The sequence below is a fragment of the Podarcis filfolensis genome (assembly GCF_964270895.1).
Source record: "Podarcis filfolensis genome assembly, chromosome: 3".
Taxonomy (NCBI): Eukaryota; Metazoa; Chordata; class Lepidosauria; order Squamata; family Lacertidae; genus Podarcis; species Podarcis filfolensis.
The window spans coordinates 99,371,617-99,384,479 of NC_139606.1; the positions used below are offsets into that span (position 1 = coordinate 99,371,617).

General features: G+C 44.8%; 1 protein-coding gene across 2 annotated transcripts; it reads right to left on the reverse strand.

The window, feature by feature from the left end:
• Positions 1–1,308: 1,308 nt before the first annotated feature.
• Positions 1,309–12,465, reverse strand: COX7A2L (cytochrome c oxidase subunit 7A2 like). Of its 2 annotated transcripts, none has more exons than XM_083605631.1 (3): positions 12,266–12,465; positions 5,138–5,272; positions 1,309–2,242 (listed from the first exon to the last, which is right to left on the reverse strand). In XM_083605631.1, exons 1-3 carry the CDS (start codon positions 12,335–12,337, stop codon positions 2,099–2,101), a joined length of 351 nt encoding a protein of 116 aa, XP_083461757.1. In that variant the 5' UTR covers positions 12,338–12,465; the 3' UTR covers positions 1,309–2,098. The 2 variants fall into 2 exon arrangements, with proteins under 2 accessions (XP_083461757.1, XP_083461758.1); XM_083605632.1 differs by lacking the exon at positions 12,266–12,465 and adding an exon at positions 6,594–6,715.
• Positions 12,466–12,863: the final 398 nt, after the last annotated feature.

Below are 12,863 nucleotides of genomic sequence, written 5' to 3' on the forward strand. Positions count from 1 at the left end.
TGTGCTGGGGGGGACATCTATTATTATTATTATTATTATTTTTTTATACCCTCCCCATCTGGCTGGGCTTCCCCAGCCGCTCTGGGCTGCTTCCAACAAAATATTAAATTACAGTAATGCATCAAACATTAAAAGCTTCCCTAAACAGGGCTGCCTTCAGATGTCTTCTAAAAGTCTGGTAGTTGTTCTCTTTGACATCTGGTGGGAGGGTGTTCCACAGGGAGGGTGCCACTACCAAGAAGGCCCTCTGCCTGGTTCCCTGTAGCTTGCCTTTTCGCAGTGAGGGAACCGCCAGAAGGCCCATGGCGCTGGACCTCAGTGTCCGGGAAGAATGATGCGGGTGGAGACGCTCCTTCAGGTATACTGGACCAAGGCCGTTTAGAGCTTTAAAGGTCAGCACCAACACTTTGAATTGTGCTCATATCATACTGCAAACATGCTACAGAAATAAATTTCAAAGCTAACTAAAGGGCTCCTGTGAGCACAAAGTGGTAGGTGGGTCAGAGACTTTTGTACATTAGATGAGGTACCAGATTAAAACCTCATTGTCTCATAACTAGGTAACAGGAACAGGAAAGACCATGGATATCTGCAACCAATCAAAGCAGGCAGTACTGGATTGGAAGGATCAGTGATCCGAGTCCATATAAGGCAGATTCATTTGTACATCTCCAACCTCATTTTGTATGATCATACTACTGTTGAGGCAAAGTGTTCACGGAACTACCCAGTGCCAAAGAATTACCCAGCATTATGCTGTACAATTAATCTCTCCCGTCACTTTCCATAGAGGTAACCTTGCCTCCTGGAGAGCCAGTGTGGTGTAGTGGTTAAGAGCGGTAGTCTCATAATCTGGGGAACCGGGTTCACGTCTCCGCTCCTCCACATGCAGCTGCTGGGTGACCTTGGGCCAGTCACGCTTCTTTGAAGTCTCTCAGCCCCACTCACCTCACAGAGTGTTTGTTGTGGGGGAGGAAGGGAAAGGAGAATGTTAGCCGCTTTGAGACTCCTGAAAGGGAGTGAAAGGCGGGATATCAAATCCAAACTCTTCTTCTTCTTCTTCCAATCGGTGCCATTTGCAGAAACCCAAGTAGCAGTGGACCCAGAGAAGCTAGTTCAAAAACAAAACTCTTGGGGGTATAAGAGAGTGGAGTGTGTCCAATTTTAATCCAGAAGATAGGTGCGCTTCACTCAGTCATAAATTTGTGTTTGTTAGGTTCAAAGTAGTTCACTGGTTTTGTACCACTGCTGAAACACAAAACAACAGTAAATCTTATTCCATATTACCCATAAAACAGATACATCAGATAGAAGTGAGGCATTTGTACTGCTGTATTTATTCCAAGGTTAAAACAAATAGAATTTTATTTTAGAGAGATGGGGGAGTGGGAGGGTGGAACCGTGGTGGAGTCAAGTGTTTCTACACAGAACCTGTCTTTGAATGCAATGCTCCGCTTTCAAGAGATGGCTCACAGAAATGGAATGAAGTTTACAGATCATCAGAAGAAAATGTCAGGAGCTAATCAAAACAACATAGCCCTGCTGAAACAACTCCACAGAAATCACAGTCAGGCTTGTAACATAATTTGAGAAGGGGCCTAAATGATAAATTCCAGTGAGAATTATCAAGCCAAATCATTTCAGGTTGCCATTTTGAATCAGCCTAGTAGTTCAGTCCATAATCTTTTCTTCTGCAAGTCAAATGCACTTTCAACAAGATTTCCAAATGCCCTTGTCCCTAAAACGAGGTCATCAATCAACGTAACAACTTCATTTCTAGTTTGCACTGCCAACCTAGCCTGCCCTACTGTCAGGAATGCCTGCTGCATGACGCCTCTTATTTTCAAGTCAAGGGTGTGAAGACTAATCTGCAAAGCTACACAGGAGATAATGGCTTTCTTCTCAACTTCTGATATTAATTTTGCTCTTCTTCTCGTAAGCGTTAGAAGGTCACCATTTCCTGAACTTTTCTTAAACCCCAAATCAAATCTCTAGAATTTGCAACATACAATCACATGATTGAAGTGTAACGGCAGAAGGTTAAGTGCAAGTCTTCCTTCCAGTGGATAGTCATTAGTCTCTATTAATCAGGGATCATTCATTTCATCTTTTTTGGGTTGGCTGCCATGTAGAGCGCTACCAGACAGTAGATGGTCCCTCCTATTGTTAGTGCCATCGTGGTCCGGTAAAGAAGCTGATCAGGAAGGCCCCGTTTCAGGTGCACTGGCAAGCCATCGGGTTTCTGTTATCAATAAAATATATACATAAGAATTAATAAAAGCATGTACATTACCATCCCCCAAGCTATAGTCTATTTGTACAAAATGTGAATGAAAGCTAAACCAAGATAGCAGCGAGCACAGACTATGGCTTCGGTGACCTGCGTAAGTTCCTGACCTTTCTCATGACAGCAATGAGAGATTACTCAAAGCAAATATGCACATTTGTATTATTTATACAAATGGGGGGGGCGGGTAAAACCTCAGCGCCTAGGACTTGCCGATCGTCAGGTCGGCGGTTCGAATCCCCGCGGCGGGGTGCGCTCCCGTTGCTCGGTCCCAGCAACGGTCCTAGGCCTGCCAACCTAGCAGTTCGAAAGCACCCCCGGGTGCAAGTAGATAAATAGGAACCGCTTACTAGCGGGAAGGTAAACGGCGTTTCCGTGTGCTGCACTGGCTCACCAGATGCAGCTTGTCACGCTGGCCACGTGACCTGGAAGTGACTTCAGACAGCGCTGGCCCCCAGCCTCTTAAGCGAGATGGGCGCGCAACCCCAGAGTCAGACACGACTGGCCCATATGGGCAGGGGTACCTTTACCTTTACCTATTATTTATACAAGTTCTCGATAATTAAGTGTAGCCCACCCAACTCCATCCAGTTTAAGGGCAGAACACACCCACACGCAGCCCAGCAAATGTGTTCCATGATAACTTCTAAAGCCCTGGGAACCTTTAGCAGAGGTCCATGCACGTTAACTACGTATATTAGCCTGTGTCACAGGGCAGGTACATGCAGCTCAGTTGTGGCATGAATGGCAGGTGGAGGGAAACAGATCTGACTTCTATGGGCTGTGCTCAATATTTAAGCAGCTGCACATGTAGGTCCTCCCTTTCCTTTCCTAACACTTGGCCCTCCTGTCTTGACAACAGAGAGGGACCACAGCTCAGCCACAGAGCAAACAGCTGCAGGCAGGAAACTCCGGGTTCAGTAACTGGCATCCCTAGCCAAAAGGATCAAGTAACAGATGATGGGAAACACCTCTGCCTGAAACCCTGGAAAGCCTCTGCCCACTGCAGAAGGTGATGCTGGAACAGATGGACGCAGGGTCTGAGCTGTTAAATGGCAATTTCTTAGGTTTCTGACACTGTGACATTTCATGTTTCCTGTCATTGGTAGCCTATCAGGGAGCACAGCGTTATGAAATCACAAGGAAGTTCATCACATCCAGACTTTATGGGAGGGGAAAGGGAAACTAAGGGAGGGACTCAATGTCACGCTACTACAAACATTCCATGTGAGCAGACATGTCAGATTGCCAGATGGAATGATCCCCCTCTCCCCAAGGATTGTTCTAGGGATTCTCCCAACCTCCACCTAGAGCCAATTTTGGGGGTGCACAGAGGGAGGAGATGAGGAAAAGAAAAGCCACATGGCACAAACAGAAGCCCGCACATAGGGCTTGCACTGATGAGGATCGTTACGTGACTCCCACATCGCATCTGCACTATTCACTTACACACAGTATAAAAGAATACGGCAGAGTATTCCTTTAAGTGGCTAATCACACAAGATGCTTCCTGGCAAAGCATCGCTAACTTGCAAGTCGTGAGGTTTCAAGGGAAAAGGAAATAACACCAATTAAGAGCGGGAGTGTTTTCCGAATAAAAACAGAATGCGAGAAAAAGTGAGCTTCTTAAAGATCTGTTATTCTATCAGAACAAGGGAGTTTTGCATATTCCATGCAAGGTGCTCCAGTGGTTTACACTGATCTCAACTGCTAAACCCACTGCATTTATTAGTAGTTGCATAACGTTAATAGCAATGTTTAACTGTTGGGTTTTAACCTATGTAACTGCCCATGGGCAAGACTGACCTGAATATGGCAAGCATCTGCAACAGACTGAAGAAGCAAAAAAAGATTAGTGCTTAGTTTATTCGTATCAGCAGATGTTGTCCAAAATGCTGCTGTTATAGAAGTGGAACTTGCAAGCAGAACTCTGCATGTACAGTGCTCTTTCTTAAAAGTAGAAACTGGAATTTGGTCCAGAATTTTGAGAACTGCTACCATAGATGCATGAGTAGTGCAGAGAGAAATATATTGTGCAGCAACATACTGACATTGCCAAGAGAGGACTCAAAAGCAAAAAATGGTCTGCCAAGTTTTGGGGGATGATTCTTAAATGTTCCCAACAGCTCCTTTTCTCCATAATCTCCACAGTTATCACTACTTGTGTACAAGCCTGTGTGCCCCCTTCAGATCTCCATGTCTTTTCCCAGGTTCCAGTCTTTGCCCTCTCAGAGAGTAATTCAACGTTGCACCAAGGTGGCTGTTCTGTCACAGCAAGCATTTTGGCCTGCCAGACACAACAATTCCCACTCTCCTCCTCCCATATGCTGTTCTGGGGTCTCTCCCAAGCCAGTTTTTGGGGGGAGGCATGCAAAGGAGAAGAGAAGGAACCAAAGCCCCAATACACAAGCGGAAGCCCTCACTCAGGGCTTCCATGGACAGAAATCATTAGTTGAATCCCACACTTGGTCTTTGTTCCTGCCAAAGACCTTCCATTTCATTGAAAGCTTCAACCTTGTAAGAATAATCAAGCAAAGGACAAACAGGATAATTTTCAGATAAGGCATGGTTGAAGATTGGGCAGGGGGAAAGAGAACAGGAGAGGGAGAGAGAGAGGTGAGGAGGAGGCAAAAATCAAGCAGAGTGCACCTAGCGCTGAACTTACATTTAGCCTGCTGTAAAATTTGTTTCAAGTTCTTTTTAAAATACTGTTGACCTCTAATGTAAACATAGAAACAAAGATATTAGCAGCATTTTATCAACACTTCTGCAAGCCTCAAGCATTCAGCATCCCCAGCGATCAGACACAAATTCAACTAAGATTATTGACTGAATATTGTTTCTTCCCACCTGAAAAAACTTCTGCAGCTCCGGTACCCGGTTTTTACCAAGATACTCGATGGTGGACGGTCCTTCTGAGGCAATTTTAGTTGGCGTTGCAAATATTAGAGTTGGCGATTCTGTAGATACAACTGGCTTGAATCCCTGCATAAAATGAGACGATTAAAACTTTGTTTGCAGTGAGCACAGTTATCAGATACATTATCAGCTATATAAACAAGTGACCAGACAGTAAGAGACTACAAAGCAAGAGCGTCTCTGGCTTAACCTTGAACACTGTACTCCACAGGACCATCCATGTTAAATGCAAGAAGAGACATTTAGAGAATTACGGTCAAGTGCATATCTACAGTCTGGAAGTTTGCCTGCAAATGGCAAGTCATGTGCCTGCTATCAAGGGAAAGGGGAGAAAACAAAATCTCCTCCATCAGCTCAGTTGGGTTCAAGTACCACTGACGTCTCTGCCCTCAGAATTAAATGGTAAGAACCTGAATTTGCCTGTTCCGTCCCTCCCTCCCTTGATAATTCTTTTGAACTGCATTAACTGTAGGCTGTTGCAGCATGGACCTGTGTATTTCAGAAATATATTCCATTTTGCAACCATTACAATGGTGGCCAATTTATTTCTGGGGCCAAGTGCTGGATTTTACCTTTAAGCATCTCTTCCAAGGTCTGGTAGGAACCCATATAGCTCAGAGACAGCCTTTCCCACACAAGCTTCCCTGTTTATATTCTGCAGAGTGGGGGTAGTCGACTGTGTGCCCCATATCACATGAGGGGAGGACATGTGGGATAGGAGACTGCCCCACAGTTGTGGAAGAACTGTGACAAAATGGTCTGCAGCTCTAATGTTTTGCAGCAATCCAGGGAAGAGGCAAAACCTTCCTCTGCTGCAAGACGTTTAAGTGGGCATGTCTGCTTATAAAATACTACCACCATAGGATGCACAGTTTAGTGACTTTATGGAACTTTGGTTTTATTGCTATTGCATTAGTGGACGCTTTGTTAGAAGCATCTTCATGCATTGAAAAGGCAAGTTATAAATGTTTTAAATCAATAAATTGCCCTTTCTGCTTCACAATAGAAGCTGAATCAACTCTTTTCTTAAAATTTTCCAAATGAAGTCACCAGCACATATTGAAAAGAAGCTTTCAAGAAGCCAACCCAAAGCAGCGAGAAAACAAAATTAGACTGGCAAAGTCTGCCTCTTCCAGATGCAGAAGCAAATGTTTCTCGACCAAGGGTAGCCAATGAGGTGCTCTCTACTAGCCATGGGGGCTATGTTCTCCCTCCACTGTTAGGAGGCAATGTGCCTCTGAATATCAGTTACTGGAATCACAAGTAAGGGAGAGTGCTATTGCACTCAGGTCCTGCTTGCAGGCTTTCCCTGGGCATCTGGCAGGACAATGCAAGAACAGCATGATGGAGTAGATGGGCCTTCAGCTTGATCCAGCAGGGCTCTTACATTCCAACTCTCATCAGCCCCAGACAGCATGTGGAGAGATCATGGCTCAAATCTCCAGCAAACCATGAAGCTTAGCGAGTGACTTTGGGACAGCCACACTCTCTCCTGCCATAACCTAGCTCAGAGGTAATCGCTACCAGAGAGAAATGACAAATCAAGCTGTTAGACTATGCTGAAATGGCTAAACTCAGAGACCAAGAAGAAAAGAAATTCAAAAAAGAATGGGGAAAGTTTATAATTTATTTAGGAGACCACTGTGAGCAGATGAAAACATTAGCAGGATTTTAATCCTACTTGTAATGTAACAAATACTACGGACAATATGGATAGATACAAACCATAATTATGAAATGATATGCAGTCGGAAACGTTAACAATAGGACCCATGGAAGAAGTCTCGGGATTCAGAGTTATCTCATTCTATGGATATGTATTTGGTATTGTAACCAATTTACATTTGTAAAACCAAATTAAAAATAAATAAATAACCTAGCTCAGAGGGCTGTTGTCAGATGGAGTTGGGTGAAGCAATGCATGCTGCCCAGAGCTTTTTCCAGAAAGAGTAGTGTATAAATGAAATAAAATTTGGTAAATGACCCAAATCATCTTCTTTGGGAAGCAGGCCTCTGGCTAGGAATGGGCTCTGGAAATTCGTAACTATTTTAATTCACTTGAAAAAAACAACAAACTGCTCTCAAATTAATGGCAAAAAATATATGCTATTGGAGATGTATTGCTTTCTCAAAACAACAACATTCCAACACGATGACCTCAGGCCAGCCTTCCTCATGGTGTCTACCAATGTCCATGAATAGGGAAGGGCAAACAGCCATTGCTTACTGCTTCTGTACACATTTTCTGGGTTCTTACAACAAGAAGAAACGAGGCAGCAACAAGTGAGGAAGAGCAAAAGTTGGGTAGCTTCACAGTAGGGAACACTGCAAAGCTGGAGGGTGGCTGAATGCTACTCTTGTCCCACTGTCCTTCCCTGGTCTTTCCAGTATAACCCCTTGCAAGTCAGTCCCACTATGTTAGAACATAAGGAATAACATAAGATGAGCCCTGCTGGATCAGGCAAGTGGCATCTAGTCTAGCATCCTGTTCCCATGGGGAGCCAACTAGATACTAACCGGGAAGTCCACAAACAAGACCTATGTGCAGCAGTATTGTCCCCTCTTGTGATTCCTTGCAACTGGTATTTAGAGGCATACTGCCTCTAACAATGGAGCCATCATGGATAAGAGCCATTGTTCAATCAGGCTTAGTTTCAGGTTGTGAGTGTATAGGATTGCAGCCTCAGTCTAGTCAGCTGAACAGATGTGGGAGCTGACCCCTCAATACCAACAGGAATAGGAGTTACATTCATAACAAGTCATTCGTTCAGTCTTTCTTCCCCTTGAGTTTTGAATGCATTCGTGAACATTCGTTTAAAAAGAAAGTCAATTAAGAGATGAGCGTGCCACCTTCACAATGCAGTGTGTGTTCATTTAGGCATTCAAGCATTGCTGATGAAGAACCAAAACACAGCTAATTCTGGAATGCTTTACTTCTTACATGCAGGCGTTTAACAGAGCTACACTTAAGTAAAAAAGGCTGTGCAGCACAGCCAACAATTACCTACATACAGATTCCCTACTTTATTATTCCAGACAGTGAGTGTGAACACAATATGCTTGACATTAAATTTGCATTTTAACAAGGCTAATAAGTACATGATTGAAATGAATGTCTACTAATTAGTTTTTGTTTGTTCATCTATCAAGCTGTCTGCCAATCACATACATTTTTGGAAAATAATGTTCACTTGTCAGGTTAACTTCATGTAAAACTATTTATATTTGCTTTTAAAAAAACATGCAGTAGGGAACTCACTCAGCTCTATGGAATGCATCAGAAATCTATCCAAAGACAGACCCCACTGCTATTCTGCATATCTGTGAATGTATTCATAAAATACAAAAAAACTGTATTGAGAAATATAGCCTATCCTAAGCTACAGCTGAGAGGTATCTTTCCGATATGCACACAGTGTGGTCCCCATCTGGCCATTTTGAAATATGCCATGGTATCAAGGAATGACCATAAATATTCTGTTTGGTGAAGAGGAACAGAACATTGATGAAAAATGGTTTTTCTACAAGGGAAGTTAGCAGCCATTTTGCATGGGAGAAAACCCATGGCTTAGCAAAAGGGATGTGCTGTGTTGGCAGCAATAGGTAGGGAGAGTGCAGAGGATACAGGGCAAGAAAGAGGACAAGTAGGAAGTGAGTCCAGGAGATAAGAGTAACTAGAAGGCTGGGATACCCGAGAAACAAGATATTTAATGTAAGAGGAGCACAATCGCTGGCGGTGGAAAGGAAAGAAAGGAGAAAGGGTAACAGAGGCACGCGGACTGATAGCAAGCAGAAGAGAGAAAGGGAGCTGTATAGAGGTTAGTGTACTGTAGTCTAGGCAATCAAGGGGGCTGAATGTCACTTTGTAATATGAACTATTCGTCTAAAATATTTCAGGCTGCATTAATTAATTGATGGGTTAAAGTATTTACAGGCCGCCCCCATACAAAAGAATGAATAAATTGTGTTGTCAACACCTAAAACATCATAAAAGGAACACCAAAAAAAATCATAAAAACGACTGGCTCATCTAATAAGTTTGAACAGCGGAACAGGCCTGTCGGCATAAAAAAGACCCAGGGGATGCCTGAAATGTCGACACTAAATGCCATACTATTAGTTGAAGCTACTCAGGCTTCTGAGACACAGGCATTAAATAACAGCGCTCTGCAACATGTTTTCTAAATGTATGAAGTAGTGAGCCCCATTTTATTTTAAAAGATAAAGTTGTAAAACAAAAAGCAAGTTAAATCAATTATTAGAAAAGTGGACAAAAGACAAATAAAAATGCCTGCTGAATCGACTAGTGCATCAGCCTTTAGGGGGAAACAGCAGAGGTAAGTGGCTTCTCATATCTAAAGACAGGTTGTTCCAAAGCAAAGGAACCACCCAAGAAAGAGCCACGTGTCCCCCTGTCATTCTTCCAGCCTCTCCCTGTGAGGGTAGGCAGAGAAGAGCCTGATTGTGTGACTGCAGCAAGTTCACTCTCTGATTTCTGGTAGAGCAGGTTCCTTAGGAATCCAGGACCCAGGCCATAAAAGGCTGTATAGGTCAAAAACAGCCCAGACAAACATCAGTGGACACTGCAATTTAAATCGAGGCTATAAATTGCTTGATGCATTCCCCAACCTCCCTGCCCCTTGCATTTAAAGTACTGTACTTGACTTCCTCCCAAGAATCCTGGGAAATACTATAGAATCATAGAACAGTAGAGTTGGAAGAGACCCCAAGGTCATATAATCCAACTTCCTGTAATGCATGAATCTCAACAACAGCACCCACGACAGGCAGCCATCCAACCTCTGCTTAAAAGCCTCCCGTAGTTCACTAAAGGGTGCTGGGAACTGCAGCTCTGTGGAGAGTAAACTACAGCTTCTACAATTATTCAGAGCTGTCCAGGTGGTGCAAACGTGCTTCCAAAGGTGTGGTGCGGATGCAACCTCTGCTTTTGTTGCAATGGGTCATGCCCCCCGCCCCAACTAATTTCTCCCGGTTTTTATTGCTCACTGTTCGTTTCATTTACCATATACTGCATTCTCTGTACAGGGAAGCCTTTTAATGTGTAATGTTTTATTATGATTTTATGTATCTTGGAAGTCGCGCAGGGTGGCTGGGGCAACCCAGTCACATGGGCAGGGTACAAAGAACAACAACAACTATTATATTTCAAATACTCTGCTACAACGCTTATTGACAACAGCTATTATACATATTTCAAATACTCTGCTGTGACGCTTATTGACGACAACTATATTTCAAATACTCTCTGCTGTGACGCTTATTGACAACTATATTTCAAATACTCTCTGCTGCAACGCTTATTGACAACAACTATTGTATTTCAAATACTCTGCTGCAACGCTTATTGACAACTACTATTATATTTCAAATACTCTGCTGCAACGCTTATTGACAACTACTATTATATTTCAAATACTCTGCTGCAACGCTTATTGACAGCAACTATTATAAATACTCTGCTACGCTTATTGCCGACAACTACTATATTTCAAATACTCTCCCCAGGGAAGTTTGCCTGGCACCTTCATTATGCACCTTTAGGCGCCAGGCAAAAATGTTCCTCTTTAACCAGGCATTTGGTTGATCCGATATACAACCTATGCCCTTTTAAAATGTGTGTGGGTTTTGGGGGGGGTATTGAGTTGCTGTTTTTATTTTTATTAGGTATTTTGTGGTTTTATATCTCGATTTTATTCTATGAACCACCCTGAGACCCCCAGGTATAGGGCAGTATAGAAATTCAATAAATTATCTTTCAAATCAGAACCAGTGAAGGCGGTGAAGGTCCTGTGTGAGTGTCTGGAGGCGGTTGGAGGATGGATGGCAGCTAGCAGATTGAGGCTGAATCCTGACAAGACAGAAGTACTGCTTTGGGGGGACAGGAGGCGGGCAGGTGTGGAGGACTCCCTGGTCCTGAATGGGGTAACTGTGCCCCTGAAGGACCAGGTGCACAGCCTTGGAGTCATTCTGGACTCACAGCTGTCCATGGAGGTGCAGGTCAAATCTGTGTCCAGGGCAGCTGTTTACCAGCTCCATCTGGTATGCAGGCTGAGACCCTACCTGCCTGCAGACTGTCTCGCCAGAGTGCTCTAGTTATCTCTCGCTTGGACTACTGCAATGCGCTCTATGTGAGGCTACCTTTGAAGGTGACCCGGAAAGTACAACTAATCCAGAATGTGGCAGCTAGACTAGTGACTGGAAGCAGCCGCCGAGACCAGCCTTGAAAGACCTACACTGGCTCCCAGTACATTTCCGAGCACAAGTCAAAGAGTTGGTGCTGACCTTTAAAGCCCTAAACGGCCTCAGTCCAGTATACCTGACGAAGCGTATCCACCCCCATTGTTCTGCCCAGACACTGAGGTCCAGCGCCGAGGGCCTTCTGGCAGTTCCCTCACTGCAAGAGGGGAGGTTACAGGGAACCAGGCAGAGGGCCTTCTCAGTAGTGGCACCCGCCCTGTGGAACTCCCTCCCACCAGATGTCAAAGAGAAAAACAACTACCAGACTTTTAGAAGACATCTGAAGGCAGCCCTGTTTAGGGAAGCTTTTAATGTTTAACTGACTATTGTATTTTAATATTCTATTGGAAACCGCCAGACTGGCTGGGGAGACCCAGCCAATGGGCAGGGTATAAATTATTTATTTATTTATTTATTTATTTATTTATTTATTTTTGACACCAACCATATTATATTTCAAATATTCTCTGCTGCAACGCTTCCTTGCAAGCCGCCCCAGGGAACACCTGGTGGGCAGCCACAGAAGCACGTGGAATACATGAAGCCCGCTTCTCCATTCCGCCTTCCCCGCTCCTCAAATAATAATAATAATAATAATAATAATAATAATAATAATTTATTATTTATACCCCGCCCATCTGGCTGGGCTTCCCCACTGTGGAGGGTTAGAGAGAGTTCTCTCTTTAGGTCATTGCGAGAACTGGACCTCATCGGGCCCCGTAGGGAAGTCTCTCCTCTACGTGAAGCGCAGCTGTGAAGGTCAAGCTCCCGGCGGCCCAAGAGCGCGGCTGCCTCCGTTACCTGCGGGGCGTAGGCGGCGGAAGCGCCGGCCCCCACCAGCCTCTGCGTGAAGCCGCTGAACTTGTAATACATCCCGGCGCCCGGGGGCGGCTGCCTCACTCCGCCACGCGCGCAGCTCCGCTTCCCCAGCCTTACGAGCCGGCAGCTGCCCGCAGTGCTGCCCGCCGAGAGGAAGGGGTAGGCGAGAAAGGACCTCCCGTGCGACCGGGTCGTTCTTGGACCTCTTCCCCGAGAGGGGTGTCCTGAGCGAGTGCCTGAGGAAGTCGGTCCGAACGACGAAAGCGCGAGCGCCATTTAAGCGCCATTGAAGACCCTAAGGCGACCCCGCCCTGGAGTGGATATTTTACTATTTTCGCGCTGTGGTTTCGTTTGGCCGGCTTCGGAAGGAAGTCGCTTTCTAATCGGGCAGTGAGATAGACAACCTCAAAGGCTACCTCGGTGTACTTTTTGGTCTTCACTGCCGAAGAGATGGGAAAGGGGTAGAGCCGCACTGCAGTTATCCGGAGGCGAAACTTCCTGGTTCATTTTTTGTAGTTTCCCCATCCACACACCCTTTCCTCCCCTGGGACAAGAGTGAGAGTGGAAGAAACCCGCCATC